Here is a 22,665-nt window from a genome sequence, read left to right as displayed (position 1 = left end):
GGCTCAAACTCCTGGGCTTAAGTGGTCCTCCTCCCTCAGCTTCCCAAAGTGATGAGATTATAGGTGTGAGCCTTAATTTTAATTTTTAAAAATTTAAATTTAAGTAGTCTTATGTGCTGCTATAGAGCATGTGCCGCTAGTGCTGCTATAGAGCATGTAGCTAGTGATTGCCAAGTTGAACAGCACAGATGTATATTCCCTTACATAGGCTCCCCAGTCCTGCTGATATAACCTCCTAAACAGTGAGTCCTGATAGTGTCTAAGCTGTCACTATCTTTTACCTGGATTTTTGCTGTGGCTTCCTAAGTATTCTCCTATCTCTTCAGTCTGTTTTTCACATGCATCCAGAATTTTATTTATTTATTTTATTTTTTTATTTTTAGGCTTTTTAAAATTTTATTGTATTTTAGGTTTTGGGGTACATGTGAAGAACATGCAAGATTGTTGCATAGGTACACACGTGGCAGTGTGATTTGCTGCCTTCCTCCCCTTCACTTATATCTGGCATTTCTCCCCATGCTATCTCTCTCCACCTCCCCACCCCCCGCTGTCCCTCCCCTATTTCCCCCCAACAGACCCCAGTGTGTAGTGCTCCCCTCCCTGTGTCCATGTGTTCTCATTGTTCAACACCCGCCTATGAGTGAGAACATGCGGTGTTTGATTTTGTGTTCTTGTGTCAGTTTGCTGAGAATGATGGTTTCCAGGTTCATCCATGTCCCTACAAAGGACGCGAACTCATCGTTTTTGATGGCTGCATAATATTCCATGGTGTATATATGCCACATTTTCCCTGTCCAGTCTATCATCAATGGGCATTTGGGTTGGTTCCAGGATGTTGCTATTGTAAACTGTGCTGCAATGAACATTCGTGTGCGCGTGTCCTTATAGTAGAATGATTTATAATCTTTTGGATATATACCCAGTAATGGGATTGCTGGGTCAAATGGAATTTCTGTTTCTAGGTCCTTGAGGAATTGCCACACTGTCTTTCACAATGGTTGAACTAATTTACATTCCCACCAACAGTGTAAAAGTGTTCCTATTTCTCCACATCCTCTCTAGCATCTGTTGTCTCCAGATTTTTTAATGATCGCCATTCTAACTGGCGTGAGATGGTATCTCAATGTAGTTTTGATTTGCATTTCTCTAATGACCAGGGATGATGCATCCAGAATTATCACTCCACAACTCATCTCTAATCATCGTGTCCTTCTGCTGCTTAAAATGCTCTAATGGCTTCAGATTAGTATTAGGGTGAAGAGGTCCCATAGAGCCTGGCCCATGTGTCCCTAGCTCCATTTCTTTCCACTCTCTCCCCCTGCTGTCCTCCAGCCACCCTGACTTTCATTTTAGTTCCCTAAATGCTGTGTGTTTCCTCCCAGCACAGGGCCTGTGCACATGCTGCCTCCTCTGTTTGGGATGTTCTTGCCACTCCTTTTCCTTTATCTTTCACATCTCAGCTGGATCATCACTTCCTGTGAAAGCCTTTCTTGATATTCCTAACTTGGAGGGGAGCCTGAGTTCGGGGTGCTGAGCTCATGTGCCTTTATTTCACAGTTGTAGTTACCAATTTTGTACATATTTGTATAATTACTTAATTTTTTCCTCTTTTAATCTATAAGCCCCATGAGGGCGGGAACTGCATCTGTTTTGGCTTAAACAGACATTCCTGCTTCCCTGGCATATACTAGACTCAGTAAATATTTGTTAAATAGAATGCACATTGTAGAAAATACGAAGATTTATTTGTGACTAATTCTAGCAAATTCTGGAAAATTAAATAATTCATGTCTGCTGTATTCCTCCATATAGTAGAGATGTATTTTTGTAATACTTTCTTCAAGGTGATTTTTTTTCCGAATTGAATCCCTCTTTAGGATTTGTTTGGTGTAATATAATAATTCATTTATTTCCTAAGTGAGCACCTAGTGTCCTGGCAAGTTGCATGTGTTTAGATTTAGCTATATATGCTATTAGATTAGTGGAGAGAGTATGGGCTACTGATGAATCCTTTAGCTAGGATTCCTCTTTCAATAAGCAGTATATTTTAACATATCTTAAGACATGTTGTCACTTTAACAGATAACACCAATTCATTATACTTTGATTTTTTTAAATACCAATAATAGATATTATAATAGTGATTTGTTTCAGTCATGTAGCTAGGTGATGAGGAAATGGAAAAATTAAGAAGTTCTAGAAATAAAAATACTTATGAAGCTTTCTAAAATAAAAATAAAGGTATTTAAGATTTGTGTTGTACTTTACCTTTCCATTTTCATTGTTTTTTTTCATTTTAAAGAGAATTAATAAATTTAAGTCATCTTTTACTAAAATTACTATTTTCTTTCTCTTTTTTTTTTTGTTTTGAGACAGAGTCTCACTCTGTTGCCAAGATTGGAGTGCAGTGGTGCAATCTTGGCTCACTGCAACCTTTGCCTCCTGGGTTCAAGTGATTCTCCTGCCTCTAGTAGCTGGGATTACAGGCACCCACCACTATACCTGGCTAATTCTTGTATTTTTAGCAGAGACTGGGTTTTACCACATTGGCCAGGCTGATCTCTAACTCCTGACCTCAAGTGATCTGTCTGCCTCGGCCTCCCAAAGTTCTGGGATTACAGGTGTGAGCCACCATGCCCAGCCTAAAATTACTATCTTCTGATTGACAAATACTAGGGCAAAGTAGGGGAAGGTGAGAGAAGGCAAGTTTTCTTTTCTGTAACCTTGGGACTGTGCTGCCTATCTTGTAGCAAAGAGGAGTTGTGAGTATAACCAGCCACCTCTGCACCAAGAAGCCGCTCACCAAACTCCCAAGAGTAAAAACCAGGTCATGGAAATGTTTAGAAGGCAGAGTATTCGTTTGCCTTAGTGATTTAAAAAAAAATTTAGGCTTCAAAACATCTTAAGAGTAAACTAGCTTCAAGTGCTGAGGAAGCAGTTGTAGGCTTTGTAATTTGCGAAGCACCATGAAGTTCTTAATGAACTGTGGCCAGTTTATAGTTTGCAGCTACAGGGCAAGCCAAGAAACTTAGATGCATACATTTCCAAAGGTACTTGTTTGTCTGATTCAAATGGCCAAAAACTGTGATGATAATAACCAAACTTTACTTTTCTTTCTCCAGGCAGAGCCTAGAGCTAAATCTAGTTCTGGAGATTTTTTTCCCCCATAGGAATGATTGCTTTTATGTGTTTCATTAATTCATATAAAAAATTCACAGTAACAGAAATTAAAAAGTACAGAATAATATACGTAACAAGGAATCTCAGTTCTTAGGAGTGACCACTTAACTCTATGTCTTGAATATATTTTTTATACTGATTAGATTAAGCTCTGCTGTATTCTTTTATATTAATATGTTATATCCCATCATATGGTTGCAACATAATTTAATCAATTGATATTTTAGGTTTTTTTGTTTATTTTTTCTATTACTAGCAATGATCCAGAGGACATCTGGACATTGTCCATGCTCATATCTTTGCCCACAAGTGTGAAAAATTGTGGAATAGATATACTGAGCCAAAGGGATATTTCCAAGTTGCCATCCAAAATTGTCACACTGGTTTTCTTTTCTACTAAGAATGCATGTGTGTATTTTCCTACACTGTTATCAACTCTGAGTACTAATTGATGTTTTATACCTTTGCCAGTCAAATAGATTAAAATTCAATTTGACTGCCTAGAAAGACCATCTTTCCTTTGAGATTATTTTAAAATAAAAATTCACTGGTTTAAAAAGTCTTAGAGTTTGTTTTAATTTAAATTTTTTGTCAGCAGGAGTTTATTTTGGCATAAGAAATGAGATAAAGATCTAATGTTATTTTTGTTTTCCAAATGGCTTGCCATTTGTCATAATACTTTTTATTGAATAATCTTATTTTCTCCATTGATTTGAATAGTCCTAGAGACTGAAATCTAGGTCTTGTAAATAAAAATCTTGGCATCACTTACAGTTGTTCAGCCTTTCCCTGCCTATTTCACACTTTTTTTTTTTTTTTTTTTAGAGAACTTTCCATGTCAACCTATGTAGATTTACTTAATTCTTTTTTTTTTTTTTTTAATTTTTTTATTATTTTTTTTTTATTGCATTTTAGGTTTTGGGGTACATGTGAAAAACATGCAAGGTAGTTGCATAGGTGCATACGTGGCAGTGTGATTTGCTGCCTTCCTCCCCTTCACCCATATCTGGCATTTCTCCCCATGCTATCCCTCCCCAACTCCCCACCCCCCTGCTGTCCCCCAACTCCCCCACAACAGACCCCCGTATATAGTGCTCCCCTCCCTGTGTCCATGTGTTCTCCTTGTTCAACACCCGCCTATGAGTGAGAACATGTGGTGTTTGATTTTGTGTTCTTGTGTCAGTTTGCTGAGAATGATGGTTTCCAGGTTCATCCATGTCCCTACAAAGGACGCGAACTCCTCGTTTTTAATGGCTGCATAATATTCCATGGTGTATATGTGCCACATTTTTCCTGTCCATTCTATCATCGATGGGCATTTGGGTTGGTTCCAGGTCTTTGCTATTGTAAACTATGCTGCTATGAACATTCGTGTGCATGTGTCCTTATAGTAGAACGATTTATAATCCTTTGGATATATGCCCAGTAATGGGATTGCTGGGTCAAATGGAATTTCTATTTCTAGGTCCTTGAGGAATCGCCACACTGTTTTCCACAATGGTTGAACTAATTTACACTCCCACCAACAGTGTAAAAGTGTTCCTATTTCTCCACATCCTCTCCAGCATCTGTTGTCTCCAGATTTTTTAATGATCGCCATTCTAACTGGTATGAGATGGTATCTCAATGTAGTTTTGATTTGCATTTCTCTAATGGCCAGTGATGATGAGCATTTTTTCATATGCTTGTTGGCCTCATGTATGTCTTCTTTTGTAAAGTATCTGTTCATATCCTTCGCCCACTTTTGAATGGGCTTGTTTGTTTTTTTCTTGTAAATCTTTTTTAGCTCGTTGTAAATTCTGGATATCAGCCCTTTGTCAGATGAGTAGGCTGCAAAAATTTTTTCCCATTCTGTTGGTTGCCGATTCACTCTATTGACTGTTTCTTTTGCTGTGCAGAAGCTGTGGAGTTTGATTAAGTCCCATTTGTCTATTTTGGCTTTTGTTGCCAATGCTTTTGGTGTTTTGGTCATGAAGTCCTTGCCTACGCCTATGTCCTGAATGGTTTTGCCTAGGCTTCCTTCTAGTGATTTTATGGTGTTAGGTCTTATGTTTAAGTCTTTAATCCATCTGGAGTCAATTTTAGTGTAAGGTGTCAGGAAGGGGTCGAGTTTCTGCTTTCTGCATATGGCTAGCCAGTTTTCCCAACACCACTTACTGAACAGGGAATCCTTTCCCCATTGCTTGTTTTTATCAGGTTTATCAAAGATCGGGTGGTTGTAGATCTGTTGTGTTGCCTCCGACGCCTCTGTTCTGTTCCATTGGTCTATATCTCTGTTTTGGTACCAGTACCATGCTGTTTTGATTACTGTAGCCTTGTAGTAGAGTTTGATGTCTGGTAGTGTGATGCCTCCCGCTTTGTTCTTTTTGCTTAGAATTGACTTGGCTATGCGGGCTCTCTTTTGGTTCCATATGAAGTTTAAGGTGGTTTTTTCCAGTTCTGTGAAGAAGGTCATTGGTAGCTTGATGGGGATAGCATTGAATCTGTATATGACTTTGGGCAGTATGGCCATTTTCACGATATTAATTCTTCCTAACCATGAACATGGAATGTTTCTCCATCTGTTTGTGTCCTCTCTTATTTCGTTGAGTAGTGGTTTGTAGTTCTCCTTGAAGAGGTCCTTTACATTCCTTGTTAGTTGTATTCCTAGGTATTTTATTCTCTTTGTAGCAATTGTGAATGGCAGTTCGTTCTTGATTTGGCTCTCTTTAAGTCTGTTATTGGTGTATAGGAATGCTTGTGATTTTTGCACATTGATTTTGTATCCTGAGACTTTGCTGAAGTTGCTTATCAGTTTCAGGAGATTTTGGGCTGAGATGATGGGGTCTGCTAGATATACAATCATGTCGTCTGCAAATAGAGACAATTTGACTTCCTCCTTTCCTAATTGAATACCCTTTATTTCTTTTTCTTGCCTGATTGCTCTGGCTAGAACTTCCAGTACTATATTGAATAGGAGTGGTGAGAGAGGGCATCCTTGTCTAGTGCCAGATTTCAAAGGGAATGCTTCCAGTTTTTGCCCGTTCAGTATGATATTGGCTGTCGGTTTTTCGTAAATAGCTTTTATTATTTTGAGATACGTTCCGTCGATACCTAGTTTATTGAGGGTTTTTAGCATAAAGGGCTGTTGAATTTTGTCGAAGGCCTTCTCTGCATCAATTGAGATAATCATGTGGTTTTTGTCTTTGGTTCTGTTTATGTGGTGAATTACATTTATAGACTTGCGTATATTGAACCAGCCTTGCATCCCCGGGATGAATCCTACTTGATCATGGTGGATAAGCTTTTTGATGTGCTGTTGTAGTCGGCTTGCCAGTATTTTATTGAAGATTTTTGCATCTATGTTCATCATGGATATTGGCCTGTAGTTTTCTTTTCTTGTGGAGTCTCTGCCAGGTTTTGGTATTAGGATGATGTTGGTCTCATAAAATGATTTGGGAAGGATTCCCTCTTTTTGGATTATTTGGAATAGTTTCAGTAGGAATGGTATCAGTTCCTCTTTGTATGTCTGGTAGAATTCTGCTGTGAACCCATCTGGACCTGGGCTTTTTTTGGGTGGTAGGCTCTTAATTGCTGCCTCGACTTCAGACCTTGTTATTGGTCTATTCAGGGTTTCGACTTCTTCCTGGTTTAGGCTTGGGAGGAGGCAGCTGTCCAGGAATTTATCCATTTCCTCCAGGTTTTCTAGTTTATGTGCGTAGAGTTGTTTGTAATAATCTCTGATGATGGTTTGAATTTCTGTGGCATCTGTGGTGATATCCCCTTTATCATTTTTTATTGCATCTATTTGGTTATTCTCTCTTTTCTTTTTTATTAGTCTGGCTAGTGGTCTGTCTATTTTGTTGATCTTTTCAAAAAACCAGCTCCTGGATTTATTGATTATTTGAAGGGTTTTTCGTGTCTCTATCTCCTTCAATTCTGCTTTGATCTTAGTTATTTCTAGTCTTCTGCTAGGTTTTGAGTTTTTTTGATCTTGCTCCTCTAGCTCTTTCAATTTTGACGATAGGGTGTCAGTTTTAGATCTCTCCTTTCTTCTCATGTGGGCACTTATTGCTATATATTTTCCTCTAGAGACTGCTTTAAATGTGTCCCAGAGATTCTGGTATGTCGTGTCTTCATTCTCGTTGGTTTCGAAGAACGTCTTTATTTCTGCCTTCATTTCATTGTTTATCCAGTCAACATTCAGGAGAAAGTTGTTCATTTTCCATGAGGCTGTGCGGTTCTGGGTTGGTTTCTGAATTCTGAGTTCTAACTTGATTGCACTGTGGTCTGAGAGACTGTTTGTTATGGTTTCCGTTCTTTTGCATTTGCTGAGGAGTGATTTACTTCCAATTATGTGGTCAATTTTAGAGTAGGTGTGATGTGGTGCTGAGAAGAATGTATATTCTGTGGATTTGGGGTGGAGAGTTCTGTAAATGTCTATTAGGTTTGCTTGTTCCAGGTCTGAGTTCAAGTCCTGGATATCCTTGTTAATTTTCTGTCTTGTTGATCTGTCTAATATTGACAATGGTGTGTTGAAGTCTCCCACTATTATTGTGTGGGAGTCTAAGTCTCTTTGTAAGTCTTTAAGTACTTGCCTTATGTATCTGGGTGCTCCTGTATTTGGTGCATATATATTTAGGATCGTTAGCTCTTCTTGCTGCATTGATCCTTTTACCATTATGTAATGTCCTTCTTTGTCTCTTTTGATCTTTGTTGCTTTAAAGTCTATTTTATCAGAGATGAGAATTGCCACTCCTGCTTTTTTTTGCTCTCCATTTGCTTGGTAAATCTTCCTCCATCCCTTTATTTTGAGCCTTTGTGTATCCTTGCATGTGAGATGGGTTTCCTGGATACAGCACACTGATGGGTTTTGGCTTTTTATCCAATTTGCCAGTCTGTGTCTTTTGATTGGGGCATTTAGTCCGTTTACATTTAGGGTTAATATTGTTATGTGTGAATTCGATCCTGTCATTTTGGTGCTAGGTGGCTGTTTTGCCCTTTGGTTGATGCAGATTCTTCATTGTGTTGATGCTCTTTACCTTTTTGTGTGTTTTTGGAGTGGCTGGTACTGGTTGTTCTTTTCTATGTGTAGTGCCTCCTTCAGGAGCTCTTGTAGAGCTGGTCTGGTGGTGATGAACTCTGTGAGTTCTTGCTTGTTCACAAAGGATTTTATTTTTCCTTCACTTATGAAGCTTAGTTTGGCTGGATACGAAATTCTGGGTTGAAAGTTCTTTTCCTTAAGGATGTTGAATATCGGCCCCCACTCTCTTCTGGCCTGTAGGGTTTCTGCTGAGAGATCTGCAGTGAGTCTGATGGGCTTCCCTTTGTGGGTAACCCGACCTTTCTCTCTGGCTGCCCTTAGTATTTTCTCCTTCATTTCAACCCTGGTGAATCTGATGATTACGTGTCTTGGGGTTGCTCTTCTAGAGGAATATCTTTGTGGTGTTCTCTGTATTTCCTGGACTTGAATCTTGGCCTGCCTTGTTAGGTTGGGGAAGTTTTCCTGGATAATATCCTGAAGAGTATTTTCCAGCTTGGATTCATTCTCTTCGTCACATTCAGGTACACCTATCAAACGTAGATTAGGTCTTTTCACATAGTCCCATATTTCTTGTTGACTTTGTTCATTCCTTTTTACCCTGTTTTCTCTGACCTTGCCTTCTCGTTTTATTTCATTGAGTTGATCTTCGACCTCTGATATCCTTTCTTCTGCTTGGTCAATTCGGCTGTTGAAACTTGTGCATGCTTCACGAAGTTCTCGTGTTGTGTTTTTCAGCTCCATCAATTCGCTCATATTCCTCTCTAAGTTGTCCATTCTTGTTAGCATTTCGTCAAGTCTTTTTTCAAGGTTCTTAGTTTCTTTGCATTGGGTTAGAACGTGTTCTTTTAGCTCACGGAAGTTTCTTATTATCCACTTTCTGAAAGCTGATTCTGTCATTTCATCACACTCATTCTCCATCCAGTCTTGTTCCCTTGCTGGTGAGGAGTTGGGATCCCTTGTAGGAGGAGAAGTGTTCTGGTTTTGGGTGTTTTCATCCTTTTTGCGCTGGTTTCTTCCCATCTTTGTGGATTTATCCACCTGTTGACTTTGTAGTTGTTGTCTTTCTGATTTTGGTAATTTTAAGTCTGCTGTGGCAGAACTCATAAACCCCCTGCTCTTCTCCCCAGGTGTTCTGTCCCAGGGAGTTACGGTTTTATGATGTTCCCCTGTGCGGTTGCTGTTTTCCCTGCCCACAAGGTGGCAGCCTAGTCACACTTAGGCTGCAGAGGCTTCGCTAAGCTGCCGTGGGCTCCACCCAGCTTCCGTGTGAACTTCTGGGTGTAGTTAGAACTGCTTCCGCTATGTTGGCCCGCCCCTGTAGTGACGGAGTCTCTGTAGTGGCGGGTTGCCTTGGTAGATTGCCCTGGGAACAGCAGGGTGCCTATGGAGAACGCCCCTCCTCCACAGAGCTGGACCGTCCCGGTTTCAGTTGTGTTTGCAGTGGCGCTTTTTTTTGTTTTTTTTTTTGCTCGGGAATCTCCTGTCTTCACTCCCTGTTTCAGGTCTTCTTGCTGGGTAAGAGGGGACACCGTCTCATCTGATCTGCCTCCGGAGCCGCTGCGTTGGCTAAAGCCGCGGCTCTGAGATTCGTGGCGCTGGCCTGGCTCCCCGTTTCAGCTCCCCTTGCTGGCTTATAGGGGACTCAGACTCTCTCACTCTGTACAGTGAGCCGTTGCCTCAGGGTGCCGGCCCAGTGGCTGCGCCGTTCAAACCAGCGGCGCTGGCGACCCATGTGGCTCCTCTACGTGTGAATCTCCTGGTCTGTGGGCAGTAAAAATCAGTCTGGAAATACAGCGTCCACTCACCCTCTGTGCTTTCTCTCGGAGCTGCATTCCCGAGTTCCTCCTAAGCGGCCATCTTCTCACACTTTTTTTTTTAACTGAAAAGCTCTCATTGACTCAAGGCTCAGATTAACCTCTTACTAGAGTTATACAGAAAATAGATATTTACCCAATAGGCTAGTCATCCCAGTAGTCTAGTTGCTTTGAGAGGTGAGTGAAAGTCAGTCTTTATAGTGAAACAGTGAGCTCTTCTTTCTTTTCCATTTGCCTTATGCACTGGCGATAACTTGGGAATATATCTACTTTTTGGAGATTCTTTCAGGAATTTTGTTCTAAAATTCAGGACTTTGAAAGTGGTTAAATACAGGACTTTGCCATATATACTGAGTTTGTGACACAGAGTCATCTAACAGAAAAAAAGATAGAACCTAGACTTGATCTTTCCTTAGTTTTGTTCTGTTTTGAGAATGTCTCACTTTGCTGCCCAGGCTGGAATACAGTGTCCTGCATCTCCTTTGGTTCAGCCTCCATCTCCTTTGGTTCAGATGATCCTCCTCTCTCAGCCCTCTGAGTAGCTGGGACTACAGGCATGCACCATCATGCCTGGATAATTTTTCTATTTTTTTGTAGAGATGGGGTTTCGCCATGTTGCCCAGGCTAGTCTTGAACTCCTGAGCTCAAGCAGTTTGCCTGCCGTGGGCTCCCAAAGTGCTGGGATTATAGGCATGAGCCACTGTGCCCAGTTACACTTGATCTGTCTAGAGACCAATAGTTTACCTGTAGGAAAGAGTCTTACTGGGTTTAGAGGAAATTTGACGATAGTAGTTTTAGGTGGTGGATAAGTTGGGACATAATGAGTATAAATATGTTTCCTATGTAATATTTAATTGCTGAAAATTCCCATAAATTGCCCATTTCTAAACAGTAATTTATAAAATTGATCATTCACAAATTATTTTGGACTTTGGAACAGTGATTGATGATGCCTTGTGTTCGTTCATGAATCTAGGTATGGTGTCTGTTTTGGACTTGATGCAGGGTGGTTTCCCATCACGAGCTTCATTTCATGAACTGTACAACATGTATAAAAAGTATATGCCAGATAAACTTGCAAGATTGGATCCAAGACTATTTTGTAAGGTACAAATGCCACCCAAATTGAATTTGTTATCTATAAACTTGTTTTTTCTATTGACATTTAACTTTTTAATTTTTGTTTTTCAGGCTCTGTTTAAAGCTTTGGGCTTAAATGAAATTGACTACAAGTTTGGGTTAACAAAAGTATTTTTTAGACCTGGCAAGGTAAATAGTTTAACTATAACATCATGAGAACAAATAGTTGGGGTTAGTAAATATCTTAAAGTATTTAATAATTTGTATTATTCTTGAATTATATGGTCACTAACAGCATGAATTGCATAATTTCTCTACTTGTGAGAAGTTTACAGTGTGTAATATTCTGGTGTATAGTTTTTACAGTTTTATTCAGCTTTGAAAGTATTGGAATGAGAGCATTGCTTAATGACTTTTTCACTTCACTAAGGGTTAACTAACCACAAACTTTCATTTTAAATAAGTTGAAAGCTTTTCTTAAATGTATTAATTTAGTATTCAGTGATTTTGGATTTTCACAGTACTTTTGAGTCTTTATTGTAAGAACAAGTTTCAGTATAGTATGGTAGTTGTATAAGGGATAGGAAATTGGTTTGGAATTTGTACTGGATCTCTGTCAAGCTCTAGAATGAATGAATGAATGTATAAATACTTTTGAATGTAGCATGATTTTTTTAGGCTAGCACAACACATAGTCCTATAGTTATAGTAGTCATAGGTTCTCATAAAAAGATATGAGACTGAGTTATAGAATACTTCATGACTAATATTCAGTTTAGACATATCTAAATGCTATTCACAGTCTTTGTTATGAGTAACATTTCACCATTCCTAACATCTTTATAATTGACTGAATAATTGCACTCTCGTAATTTTAAACATAGAACTATTACTATATTTAAATAGTCAACCATATTAGTTTTGTTTAGCAAAATTATTAAGAAATATCTCTTGTGCCTTGAAGGATGAATTAATCACAATAAATAAATCTGGTTTTACAGTTTTGGAGATGAGGTGAAATGTATGTATGCATTACCAATATATGCACTTTCCTGGACTTTGATTTTCATTACAGAGGACCCAAACCATTTCCCAGAAAAGAAAAAAAATGCTGAGAGGAAGAGAATATATAATGTTCATAATTTGTTTAGCTTTAATCATACATATTTGTTGTAAACTCCACATTTATTTTAGAGCATGGGTGTCCAGTCTTTTGGCTTCCCTGAGCCATGTTAATGAAGAAGAACAATTGTTTTGGACCACACATAAAATACACTAACACTGACAGTAGCTAATGAGCTTAAAAAAAAGAAAAGAAAAGAATTACAATAAAACTCTCATAATGTTTTAAGAAAGTTTATGAGTTTGTTTTGGGCCACATTCAAAGTTGTCCATGGACTACAGCCTGGACAAACTTGTTTTAGAGCTTTAAGAATAGTTTGAGAACTAATAGTCTCATAGATAAAGCACTTTTTCTTATTTAACCTCCAGAAAAAGTAGTCAGAAATATTTATTGAAAGCTTAAGACAAAGAATTAAATATCTTTACTCTAGTTATATTACCTTTAATTTTGACTATAAGAAGCCATTATATTGGTTGATGGATTTTTGATATTCTTATTATTATAGTGGGATATTTGGTAAAGGATTGAAATCATTATGGAATTTTGTGGTATATAGTGGAAATAATGTATTTTATTAATTAAGAACCTCCTAGCTGTTTTATTTGTGTTGTCTGTCACTTAGTAGCAATTTCTTATCTCTGTTCAAAATGGAAATGGGGATTGGGCACTGTGGCTCAGGCCTATAATCCCCACACTTTGGCAGGCTGAAGCAGTGAGATTGCTTGGTTCCAGGAGTTTGAGACCACCTGGGGCAACATGGCAAAACCTCATCTGTACAAAAAATACGAAAATTACTCGGGTGTGGTGGTGCATGCATGTAATCCCAGCTTCTTGGGAAGCTGAGATGGGAGGATTGCTTGAGCCTGGGAAGTTGAGGCTGCAGTGATCAAGATTGTGCCGCTTCACCCCAGCCTGGGTGACAGAGTATCTCCAAAAAAAAAAAAAAGGTTGAGGTTGTGTAATCAGGGTTGGGAGAGACCGAATAATTTTGGTGGTACCTGGTGTTATATAGCTAATTTGCACTTTTCGAAAGCTCCATAAGGATATCTGAGAATATGGGTGAGCCCATTCAGAGATACAGCCTTTTTTATTCTTTTCTCAATGAAGTCTTCTTGCCAGCCATCTATAATTTAAAAGTAATTTAAGATTTTTTTCCCCATTTTTGTTATTGAATCTGCTACCTGGCATTAAGTAACCTCCCTTAGCTCCAGAAAAGTTCCTGGGGGAAGGAAGCAAAATGTGGCCAAGTATTTTTGGGTTTGCTGTATTCTCTGCCAAGGCCTGTGTAATTGGCATGTGACCATTTTCAGACAGATTTTGGATTTGAATTCTGTTTACTTCATGTCTTTTGTGTGTTTAAATACACTTATCTTTTAATACTGATATTAAATTATTTCACTTCCTAGTTTGCGGAATTTGATCAGATCATGAAGTCTGACCCTGACCACTTAGCAGAGTTGGTTAAAAGAGTCAATCACTGGCTCATCTGCAGTCGCTGGAAGAAAGTTCAGTGGTGCTCACTCTCAGTCATCAAATGTAGGTATTTTCCTTGACACCCATTGGATCTTTCATTGTTTTAAGGTGGTTTGTGGAGTGTTGTAAAGCTGTCTCAGAGGGGTTGCTGAGACTTTTGTTCACATTGGTCCCAGATTCCTCAAGCAACACCTCATGTATAGTATGGGATAAGCTACTATCTGTAGGTGTTCTTTCTCTTTTTGAGTGTATGATACTTAATTTCTTTATTCAAATGTGTTATAGGAGTGTCAGTTTCATAGTGTCCTAAGAAAACAGAATTCACTATCTTGATTCTTTTCTCTCCTCCCCGCAACCCCCAACATCCCCTAATCTCTCAGATTTAAACCAGAACTTTTCTTCAAGCCTGCATGGCATCTACAATACACATGCCCCCAAAAATTCGAGTTGTAATCCACTTTCCTTTCTTAATATTATCAGTCACCAGATCCTGTTGATTCCTCCTCCAAATACTGTACATTCCTTCTTTTTACTGCCAGTGCCTTAGTGAAGTCCTTTTCCCCTTTTTGCGTAATAATTTCTGTATTTCCCAGACTGGTTTTCCTGGTTTCTCAGAGATCTCTCTAAGCTAGAAGCCTTTTGTGACTTTCCTTTCATAAAAGGTAAAGTCTAAATTATTTGAATATCTTTCAAGATCATGTAAAATGGTGTTTCAGTTTTTTGTTTCAGTCTCTTCCCCTACCATCCCCTCTTAAATCCTGATCTTTGAAAGGGAGTCTATTATAATCCCGAAAGACAGTCTTGAACACCATAATCCCAAAAGTTGAAATGATCAAAGTACCAAATACAGGATTCTGTAAAAAATAATAAAAACATTCTTTAAAAGATATTTATTTACATTTTTAAAAGGGAATTTGAGAAACATATAAAAACATGACAACTCTTTATAGGCCACTTTACACAATAAAATAGACAGTGACAACATACATATTTTTGAAAGCATAAACACATATGCTAACAGTTGCATGGAGCAAACAAACCATATACATAAAGAAGTATGTCAAAAGGTGAAATGTGTAAACACATATTATTGTGGTTAATTGTGCACCCAACTTCGTTACTGCAGTCATCTGAAATACTGTGGTGAACAAGCTATCTTTTGTTAACATTAGTCAAAAACCATGGTGTCACCACTGCATTTGTAGTTGCCCAGTTAGCTGACATCTTGAGAAATTCTGTCTCTTACAAATGCAGATGTTTGATAAAGGACATCTGTTCATTTATTGAGGAAGTTTCAGTGTTTTTTATGTACATATAAAGTGTTTACCCAGAAAGTAAATGTCGTGATAATGTATTTTCATGGAGTTAAATTTGCAGTAAATGAATACTATAAATTAGAACTCTGTAAAAAATGCTGACAATTTAAGATAGTGAAAATAAAAACAAAGAAAACAAAAAGAAAAAAAAATTCCCAAAACTAAAAAGAAAGTTTGATATATGAAAAGGTGTATTACAGGGATAGATTATGGGCAGTTGCATGGAGATAGTTCATAAAAGCTGGCTGTCTTTCTTAGTCTTTAACTATATTTTGAAGTCTTACACCATGAATAATAGGTGCTTTTTTTCTTTTAGGACATAATTCTTCTTGGAGAATATGTTCATATTCATTTTCTTCATGAGACTGCTCTTTTTGAAATTCTATAATTCCTGTGTTGGTGATTTTTAGGATTTTAGATGTTAGGGATTTTAATCTAGGAATTTTGATCTTTTGGGATTTCAACATTTGGGATTATGGCTTTTGGGATTGTGTTTTTGGGATCAGGAATTCAAATCCCTTTGATATATTGGACTAAGCTGCTTTTGTGTGTGGTTTGGCCGGCTATGTAGCTGGCCCAAAACAAAGACGAGGGACAGAACATTTTAGGGTTGCTTGAGGATCTATGGCAAACCTTTAATTGTTGGGAGCTGTGTGAGAATCAGTAAGTTGATTACATTTATAGTTGCCCCTCATACTCATTAGAGTACCTGAAATAGTGCTAGGCACATGAAAATAATTCAGTACATTTTTTCTTATTAGTAGAAAAGGAAAATTATTTTGGCCTAATGAAAAAGAATCATGCAAAGAAAGATTATTTTTGAGGTATTTTGTTAGACAATTGTGAATATAGATAAAAAGAAAACTATTAACACGAAAAGAAAAGAGAGCAGAATCTTTTTCCCATCATTTTCCAAATAAAAGGTTAGAAGCAAGATGGAGTTGGTTAGGTCAGATCTCTTTTACATAATTTCCTTAGTTGTAATTTTTGCAAATGCAGTTTCAATATCTTTTAGAGAAATGTTAAAACTGGCTGGGTGTGGCAGCTCACGCCGGTAATTCTAGCACTTGGGAGGCCGAGTAGGAGGATCACTTGAGGTCAGGAGTTCGAGACCAGCCTGATCAACATGACGAAACCCTGGCTCTAATAAAAATACAGAAATTAGCCTGACGTGGTGGTGTGCGCCTGTAGTCCCAGTTCCTCAGGAGGCTGAGGCATCAGAGTCACTTGAACCTGGGAGTTGGAGGTTGCAGTGAGCCAAGCATGCCATTTCACTCCAGCCTGAGTTGAGACTCTGTCAATAATAATAATAAAAAGAAACAAATGTTAAAACTTTCTGATTTTGATGTCAAATATAAATAATATGGTCATTAAGATTTCATGTTTTTTGAGAATTTGTGAAAATGAGTTTTTATTAAATATATGTCAAATTTAAACTGAATAATTTTCTATCATTTTATTTTACTCTTAAACATAGTGAAAAACAAAATAAAATATCGAGCTGAAGCCTGCATTAAAATGCAAAAAACTGTTCGAATGTGGCTTTGCAAGAGGAGACACAAACCTCGGTAAGATGCATAGTGCCTAAAAAGAACTCTACAAAACCTAGTTACTGTAATACAAAATGACAATAAAGTCATAATAAAAAGCAGTTTGGATACTCAAGGAGTTTTTTCATGTTCTTTGTAAAATGATATATTAGTCTTTTATTTGTAATATTTGAAATTAGTTAATTTATTTATTACCTCATTACCTGCCTCATTCTATAAAAGGATTTGAAGTGGCATACAAAAATGTGTAAAGACTATAAAACAAGAAATAAGTGGTTGAGAGAAGCTCTTTTATTTGTATTATTTTAGTTATTTGAGTTTCTTGATAGTGTCAAGGTGACATTTAAAAAAAATCTCACTAATATGTTTACTATAATTTTCAAGATTATCAGTAGGAATTACATTGTCCCATTATAAATTAGCCATTATTTGTTACTTGACTCTTTCATTTTTAATTAAGACTTCTAAAAATTGAAAGTCTGAATATCTGTTGATCCATCATACCTTTTCTGAGAGGCTAGATGACTCCTTTAAGTTCCTCTATGACTTGAATTCTCAAAGTTTGTAGAAGGCTGTAATCCCATTGACAGGCATCAGTGTCATTCACATTCATACTTGATTGTTTTAGCCTTCAACAAGAGATCTGAAAAAGAATACTAGATAATATTGAAAATGGAAGTGAAATTAAACTCTAATGAAATACTATTTTTACAGCATTGATGGCCTGGTTAAGGTGGGCACACTGAAAAAACGACTTGATAAATTTAATGAGGTAGTCAGTGTGTTGAAAGATGGAAAACCAGAGGTGAATAAACAGATCAAGGATCTGGAAATTTCTATTGATGCTTTGATGGCCAAAATTAAGGTAAGCAATTTTAACCCAAATGACTTTGACTTTTTTATATAATTTAATATCTTTTTTTAATTGGTATTGAAATTGTATAGAAAACATCCTTATTTTTTCAAAATACAAAGTGTGTTGAGATTCAATGATGGCAAGTAGATGCTCTTCATTATTTACCTCTACTCTTTGAAAAATTTCATAGCAAAAAGTTAAAGAAGAGAATTTTTGTGCCATTTCTTCTGTTGCTAAGAAAGATATTCCCCCTACCTTAATACCTTGGTAATGGGATGATCTGTGCAGCAAAGCAGCATGGCACACATTTACCTGTTTAACAAACCTGCGCATCCTGTACATGCATCCCTGAAATTAAAATAAAAGTTGAAGAAAAAAGAAAACATAAAACACATTCTCACATACAAAAAAAAAAATGTTCCTTTCACAAAAGAGCAATTAAAATACCACACTTTATTGGTGAGCTTTTACATAATCATGACTTAATGAGGATTAATCCAAATAATTTAATTTGTTTCATGCTTTTCTACTTTTAGAAACTAATTTTTAAATTATAAAAGTGTCCAGGCATGGTGGCTCACTCCTGTAATCCCAGCACTTTGGGAGGCTGAGGCGGGTGGATTACTTGAGGTCAGGAATTTGAGACCAGCTTGGCCAACATGGTGAAACCCCATCTCTACTAAAAATACAAAAAGTAGCTGGGTGTAGTTGCACATGCCTGTAGTCTCAGCTACTGGGGAGGCTGAGGCAAGATAATTGCTTGAACCCAGGAGGTGGAGGTTGCAGTGAGCTGAGGTTGTACCACTGCACTCCAGCCTGGGCAACAGAGCGAGACTCTGTCTCAAAATAAATAAATAATTAGATAGATAGATAGATAGATAGATAGTAATAAAATGTTATAAAAAATTTGCAGCCCAGATGTGATGACTCGCACCTGTGAGGCCAAGGCAGACGGATCACCTGAGCTCAGGAGTTAGAGACCAGCCTGGGCAACATGACCAAAACCTGTCTCCACTAAAAATACAAAAATCTTGCTGGGCATGGTGGCATGAGCCTGTGGGACCAGGGAGGCTGACGTGAGAGGATTGCTTGAGCCTGGGAGGTGGAGGTTGCAGTGAGCAGAGATTGCACCACTGCACTCCAACCTGGGTGACAGTGAGACCCCTGGCTAAAAAAAAAAAAAAAAAAAAAATTGGAGAAACCACCAAAAAAACTTAATAGCTCCACATTAACAAATTCAGTTAATACACTGTTGTGTATCACAGTATATTTTTACTTTTATTTTTACAGTATAATTTTACTTACTTTACAGTCTTATTTTCTATGCATAAATTTTTACATAGTTCTTATCATAATATACATTTCAATTTGTATCTCTGCCATTATGTTATATATACTTGTCCATGTTAATACATTATATATATTAACTGTAATTTAACAGTTAATGTTGTGAAAGTAGCAGTTTCCTCTCCAATTTTGTAGGAAAAAAATGGGGCTCCTTTTTTGTTTTGATTTTTATTTATTTGATTACTAGTGAGATTGAAAACTTTTCTATATGCTTGTTAATTATATTTCATGTTTCATTAATTACATTTTGTATCTTTTCCTCAATTATAGTTTAGGGTTTTATATATGCTTTCTCTCAGTTAGTTTCACAGGTCTAAATGCAAGTATGTGGGACATAATAAATATCTTAAAGTGAGTGTTCTATATTTTCTGCAGATATATTATGTAAACAATGGTATTCTTGGAGGTAGAAAGGAAGAAAGAAGATCTGGAGGAAAATGAAAATTCTATAAATAGACTTAGCTGATTTTACAAATCTGTCAAGGGCCATCCTTGTTTATGTGGTATCATTATAAATTAGAATTAACTCACCTACATTTTTTGAACGCTAACTTAGGAAAATCATCCAATAATTTTAGATGTATTTAGTAATTTCTTAAATATGCTCTAGGTACTATTTGAACATTATTATAAAAGACTAGTAAACTCTTGATAAATTACTTAAGAAATTTTTTTTTTTCTTGAGACAAGAGTCTCACTCTGTTGCCCAGGTTGGAGTGCCAGTGGCGCAATCATGGTTCACTGTAACCTCTGCCTCCCAGGTTCAAGCGATTCTCCTGCCTCAGCCTCCTGAGTAGCTGAGACTACAGGCGTGTGACACCATGCCCAGCTAATTTTTCTATTTTTTTTTAGTACAGACAGGATTTCACTATGTTGGCTAGGCTGGTCTTGAACTCCTGACCTCAGGTGATCTGCCCGCCTTGACTTTCCAAAGTGCTGAGATTACAGGCGTCAGCCACTGTGCCCAGCCTATAAATAATTTTTAACTACAACACAGTATACCTGTAGATATTAATGTCTGATACTCGTGTGCAGAGATAACATAAAATTTTTTTGAATAGTATTTAATGTACAAACAGTATAGCAAAGATAATGGGCTTATTGCTTACCATCTTACCTAGTTTTTGCTATATTTGCATATTGGAGTAATTTTTTATTTTAAATTGTGGTAAACAGTAAAAACATTAAAATTTATCTTAATCATTTTTAAGTTTATAGTTCAGTATTGTTAGGTATATTCATTGTTATGCAACAAAAGAAATAAGTTTTTATGTGCCTGTTTATTATTTTATTAAGTCTACTATGATGACACGAGAACAAATACAGAAAGAATATGATGCACTGGTTAAAAGCTCAGAGGAACTCCTCAGTGCATTACAGAAGAAAAAACAGCAGGAAGAGGAAGCGGAAAGGCTGAGGCGTATTCAAGAAGAAATGGAAAAGGAAAGAAAAAGACGTGAAGAAGATGAAAAACGTCGAAGAAAGGAAGAGGAGGAAAGGCGGATGTAAGACATTTATGTTGTTTTGAGTAAGAGACTTAAAGGAATAGTGAATTCTTGGTATTGACAGTGGTTAATGATAATTATTAAAACTGTTGTCTTTTTTTAATGAACTCATTTTATAATAAGTTTGAAAATTGAGAAAATAAGCTCATTTTATAATAACGTAAAATAAACTATAATCTGAATTTTAGTTAGACTCTTATATCTCAAGATATTCTTCTTTTTAACACTATGATTTGTTTATTGTTTTATAAGCAAGATAAATGACATTTCTACTTTTCTGCAGTTTTAAAACGGATGACATTTTGAAAGATTAATATGATAAGGTAGAGAGAATGGATGAGGTGTTGAGTTGGAGAGGGAATAGAGGGAAGCCACTGTAATCAGGACCTTACAGCCAAGCTGTATAACCACATTCATCTAGAGATATTAAAAGTTATAGAATATAATTATATTTGTTTTATTTAAGAATTATTGTCAATAGAGTTAAATTTTATTTTATTCAAAATAAGTTGATGTATGTGGCCAGGAGGTTAATTTGAGCTCCTGATCTGTTACCTTTGTTTATTATTAAATAATAGTTAAATTGCCTTCTGAAGGATTCCTTATTTTCTGTTAAATTTTTGAAGAGTTTTCTATTTTTTATTAGGAAACTTGAGATGGAAGCAAAGAGAAAACAAGAAGAAGAAGAGAGAAAGAAAAGGGAAGATGATGAAAAACACATTCAAGTACGTACTTACTTGATTTAATTTCTATCAAAATGGAACCTACAAAGTTATAAAAGAAGTGAAAACAAGATCTTGATTTTCTAGATAAGATGTCACTAGTTTATCCCAGAGACAAAAGGCCAGTTTTGAAGTGGTTATGGGAATGGACTTTGGAGCTTTCAAATCCATAACCAGCCATTGACAGAGACTGTGACATTGTGCACATTATAGTGAGTAACTATGGGCCACAGTTTCTCTCTGTAGAATGTGGATAAATACTAGTTGTGAGCATTTGGTAGTTAATATATGTTAAAGTATTTTGAACACAGTGTAGATCAATAAATATTAATATTTTTATACCTGGGGAATGTCAAATGAAAATTCACTTAAGATGTTATGTTTTAAAATATATAACTTTGTAGATACTGGAATTAATAAATTAGGATTAAGATTCTCTCTCCATCCTAGTTTTTAAAAAGTCCCATGTCTGAGAATAATTGCTCATGTATTTGAGTTTCTGTTTGTCATGGCTTTCATAATATATCCTAAGCATAACCAAAACTTTAAATTCCTGACATCTGCTCTCTAGGTGTTAGTGTTAATGTGATACTCATGTGATGTTTGGGACACTAATTTTTATAGTCATAGAATTATGGAGCTGTGGTTCTTCGACCTTCTCTTGGACTTGGGAAAGTAGCAAAATGGAGATGTGTTTGAAGCATTAATCATAAGTAGAAGAAAATACAGACTGAAGAGATTCGTGCTTAAGCAGTTCCTTAGTAAAGAACTTGCATGGGGCGGTTATACTTTCCCTTTATTTTGAGTAGTAATGGGAGTGATCCTGTAAATAAGTGAAGAACTCTTGGTGAAATGGCTTTCTGTCATTGTCAGGCTGAAGTGGAGGCACAGCTGGCCCGACAGAGGGAAGAGGAATCCCAGCAGCAAGCGGTTCTGGAGCAGGAGCGCAGGGACCGGGAGCTGGCCCTGAGGATTGCCCAGAGTGAAGCGGAGCTCATCAGTGATGAGGCCCAGGCTGACCCGGCGCTGCGGAGGTACTGGGGCCCCTGGGTGGGGTGTTGCGCCCTCTCCTTTGCTTTCTGTACCTCTCTGCCTCTCATTTCCATGCAAAAGGGAATAGGAGAAAATCGTATTCTGAAGGCCCTGATGTATTGGAACTAAAATAATACTGGAATTATTTGTATCAGCTTTTATACTCAAGTGAATGAAATAATTGATTTTTCATCAAATTATTAAATTGTTGAAATATAAGACAAAAATTTCACTAGTGAGTACTCTGTTAAGAAAACACATCAATTTTTACCCTGAAATTTTTTAAGAGTATAGTGTATTAGGTAGACACCTAATTTCTAAATACTTGTCATGAAATACTGGCATTGAAATAAATGACTGTGTTAAATAATGCAGTTTAATATATTTGTAGATGAGGTTTAAAAATTTTTCTAATGCAAAAAAAATTACATATAGTATACATCCTAACAATTGAAATGAGAAATTTACTTTGCAATGTCTCAGAATAAATGAGTTTCCATTTCCAAGAAGGGAAGATTAAATTCATTGAAATATTTTGGCTTCTTGGGTTTTTGAATTATCTCTAAGCACTCCACTATAGTGGAGTGTGTAGAAATGTGGACACTCTTATTAAAAGTTGCAGAAAATTTTAATAGATTCATTTT

The 22,665-nt window shown here is 36.9% G+C and overlaps 1 protein-coding gene across 8 annotated transcripts in view; it reads left to right on the top strand.

Annotated features, from left to right (window-relative positions):
- The window catches only part of MYO6 (myosin VI), a 131,197-nt gene that overhangs the window by 91,591 nt on the left and 16,941 nt on the right, over positions 1-22,665 (top strand). For all 8 annotated transcript variants that reach the window (XM_064360907.1, XM_064360906.1, XM_064360902.1 and 5 more), the window contains exons 21-28: positions 10,994-11,124; positions 11,209-11,286; positions 13,627-13,756; positions 16,487-16,577; positions 17,274-17,424; positions 20,059-20,267; positions 20,914-20,992; positions 21,863-22,023. In XM_064360907.1, coding sequence (XP_064216977.1) covers positions 10,994-11,124; positions 11,209-11,286; positions 13,627-13,756; positions 16,487-16,577; positions 17,274-17,424; positions 20,059-20,267; positions 20,914-20,992; positions 21,863-22,023 — 1,030 coding nt within the window. The remainder of the gene's footprint in view (positions 1-10,993; positions 11,125-11,208; positions 11,287-13,626; positions 13,757-16,486; positions 16,578-17,273; positions 17,425-20,058; positions 20,268-20,913; positions 20,993-21,862; positions 22,024-22,665) is intronic.

The sequence above is a fragment of the Aotus nancymaae genome, unplaced genomic scaffold (assembly GCF_030222135.1).
Source record: "Aotus nancymaae isolate 86718 unplaced genomic scaffold, 86718_ANA_hifiasm-v0.15.2.pri h1tg000040l, whole genome shotgun sequence".
NCBI classification, from domain to species: domain Eukaryota; kingdom Metazoa; phylum Chordata; class Mammalia; order Primates; family Aotidae; genus Aotus; species Aotus nancymaae.
This window is presented reverse-complemented; position numbering and strand designations above follow the sequence as displayed.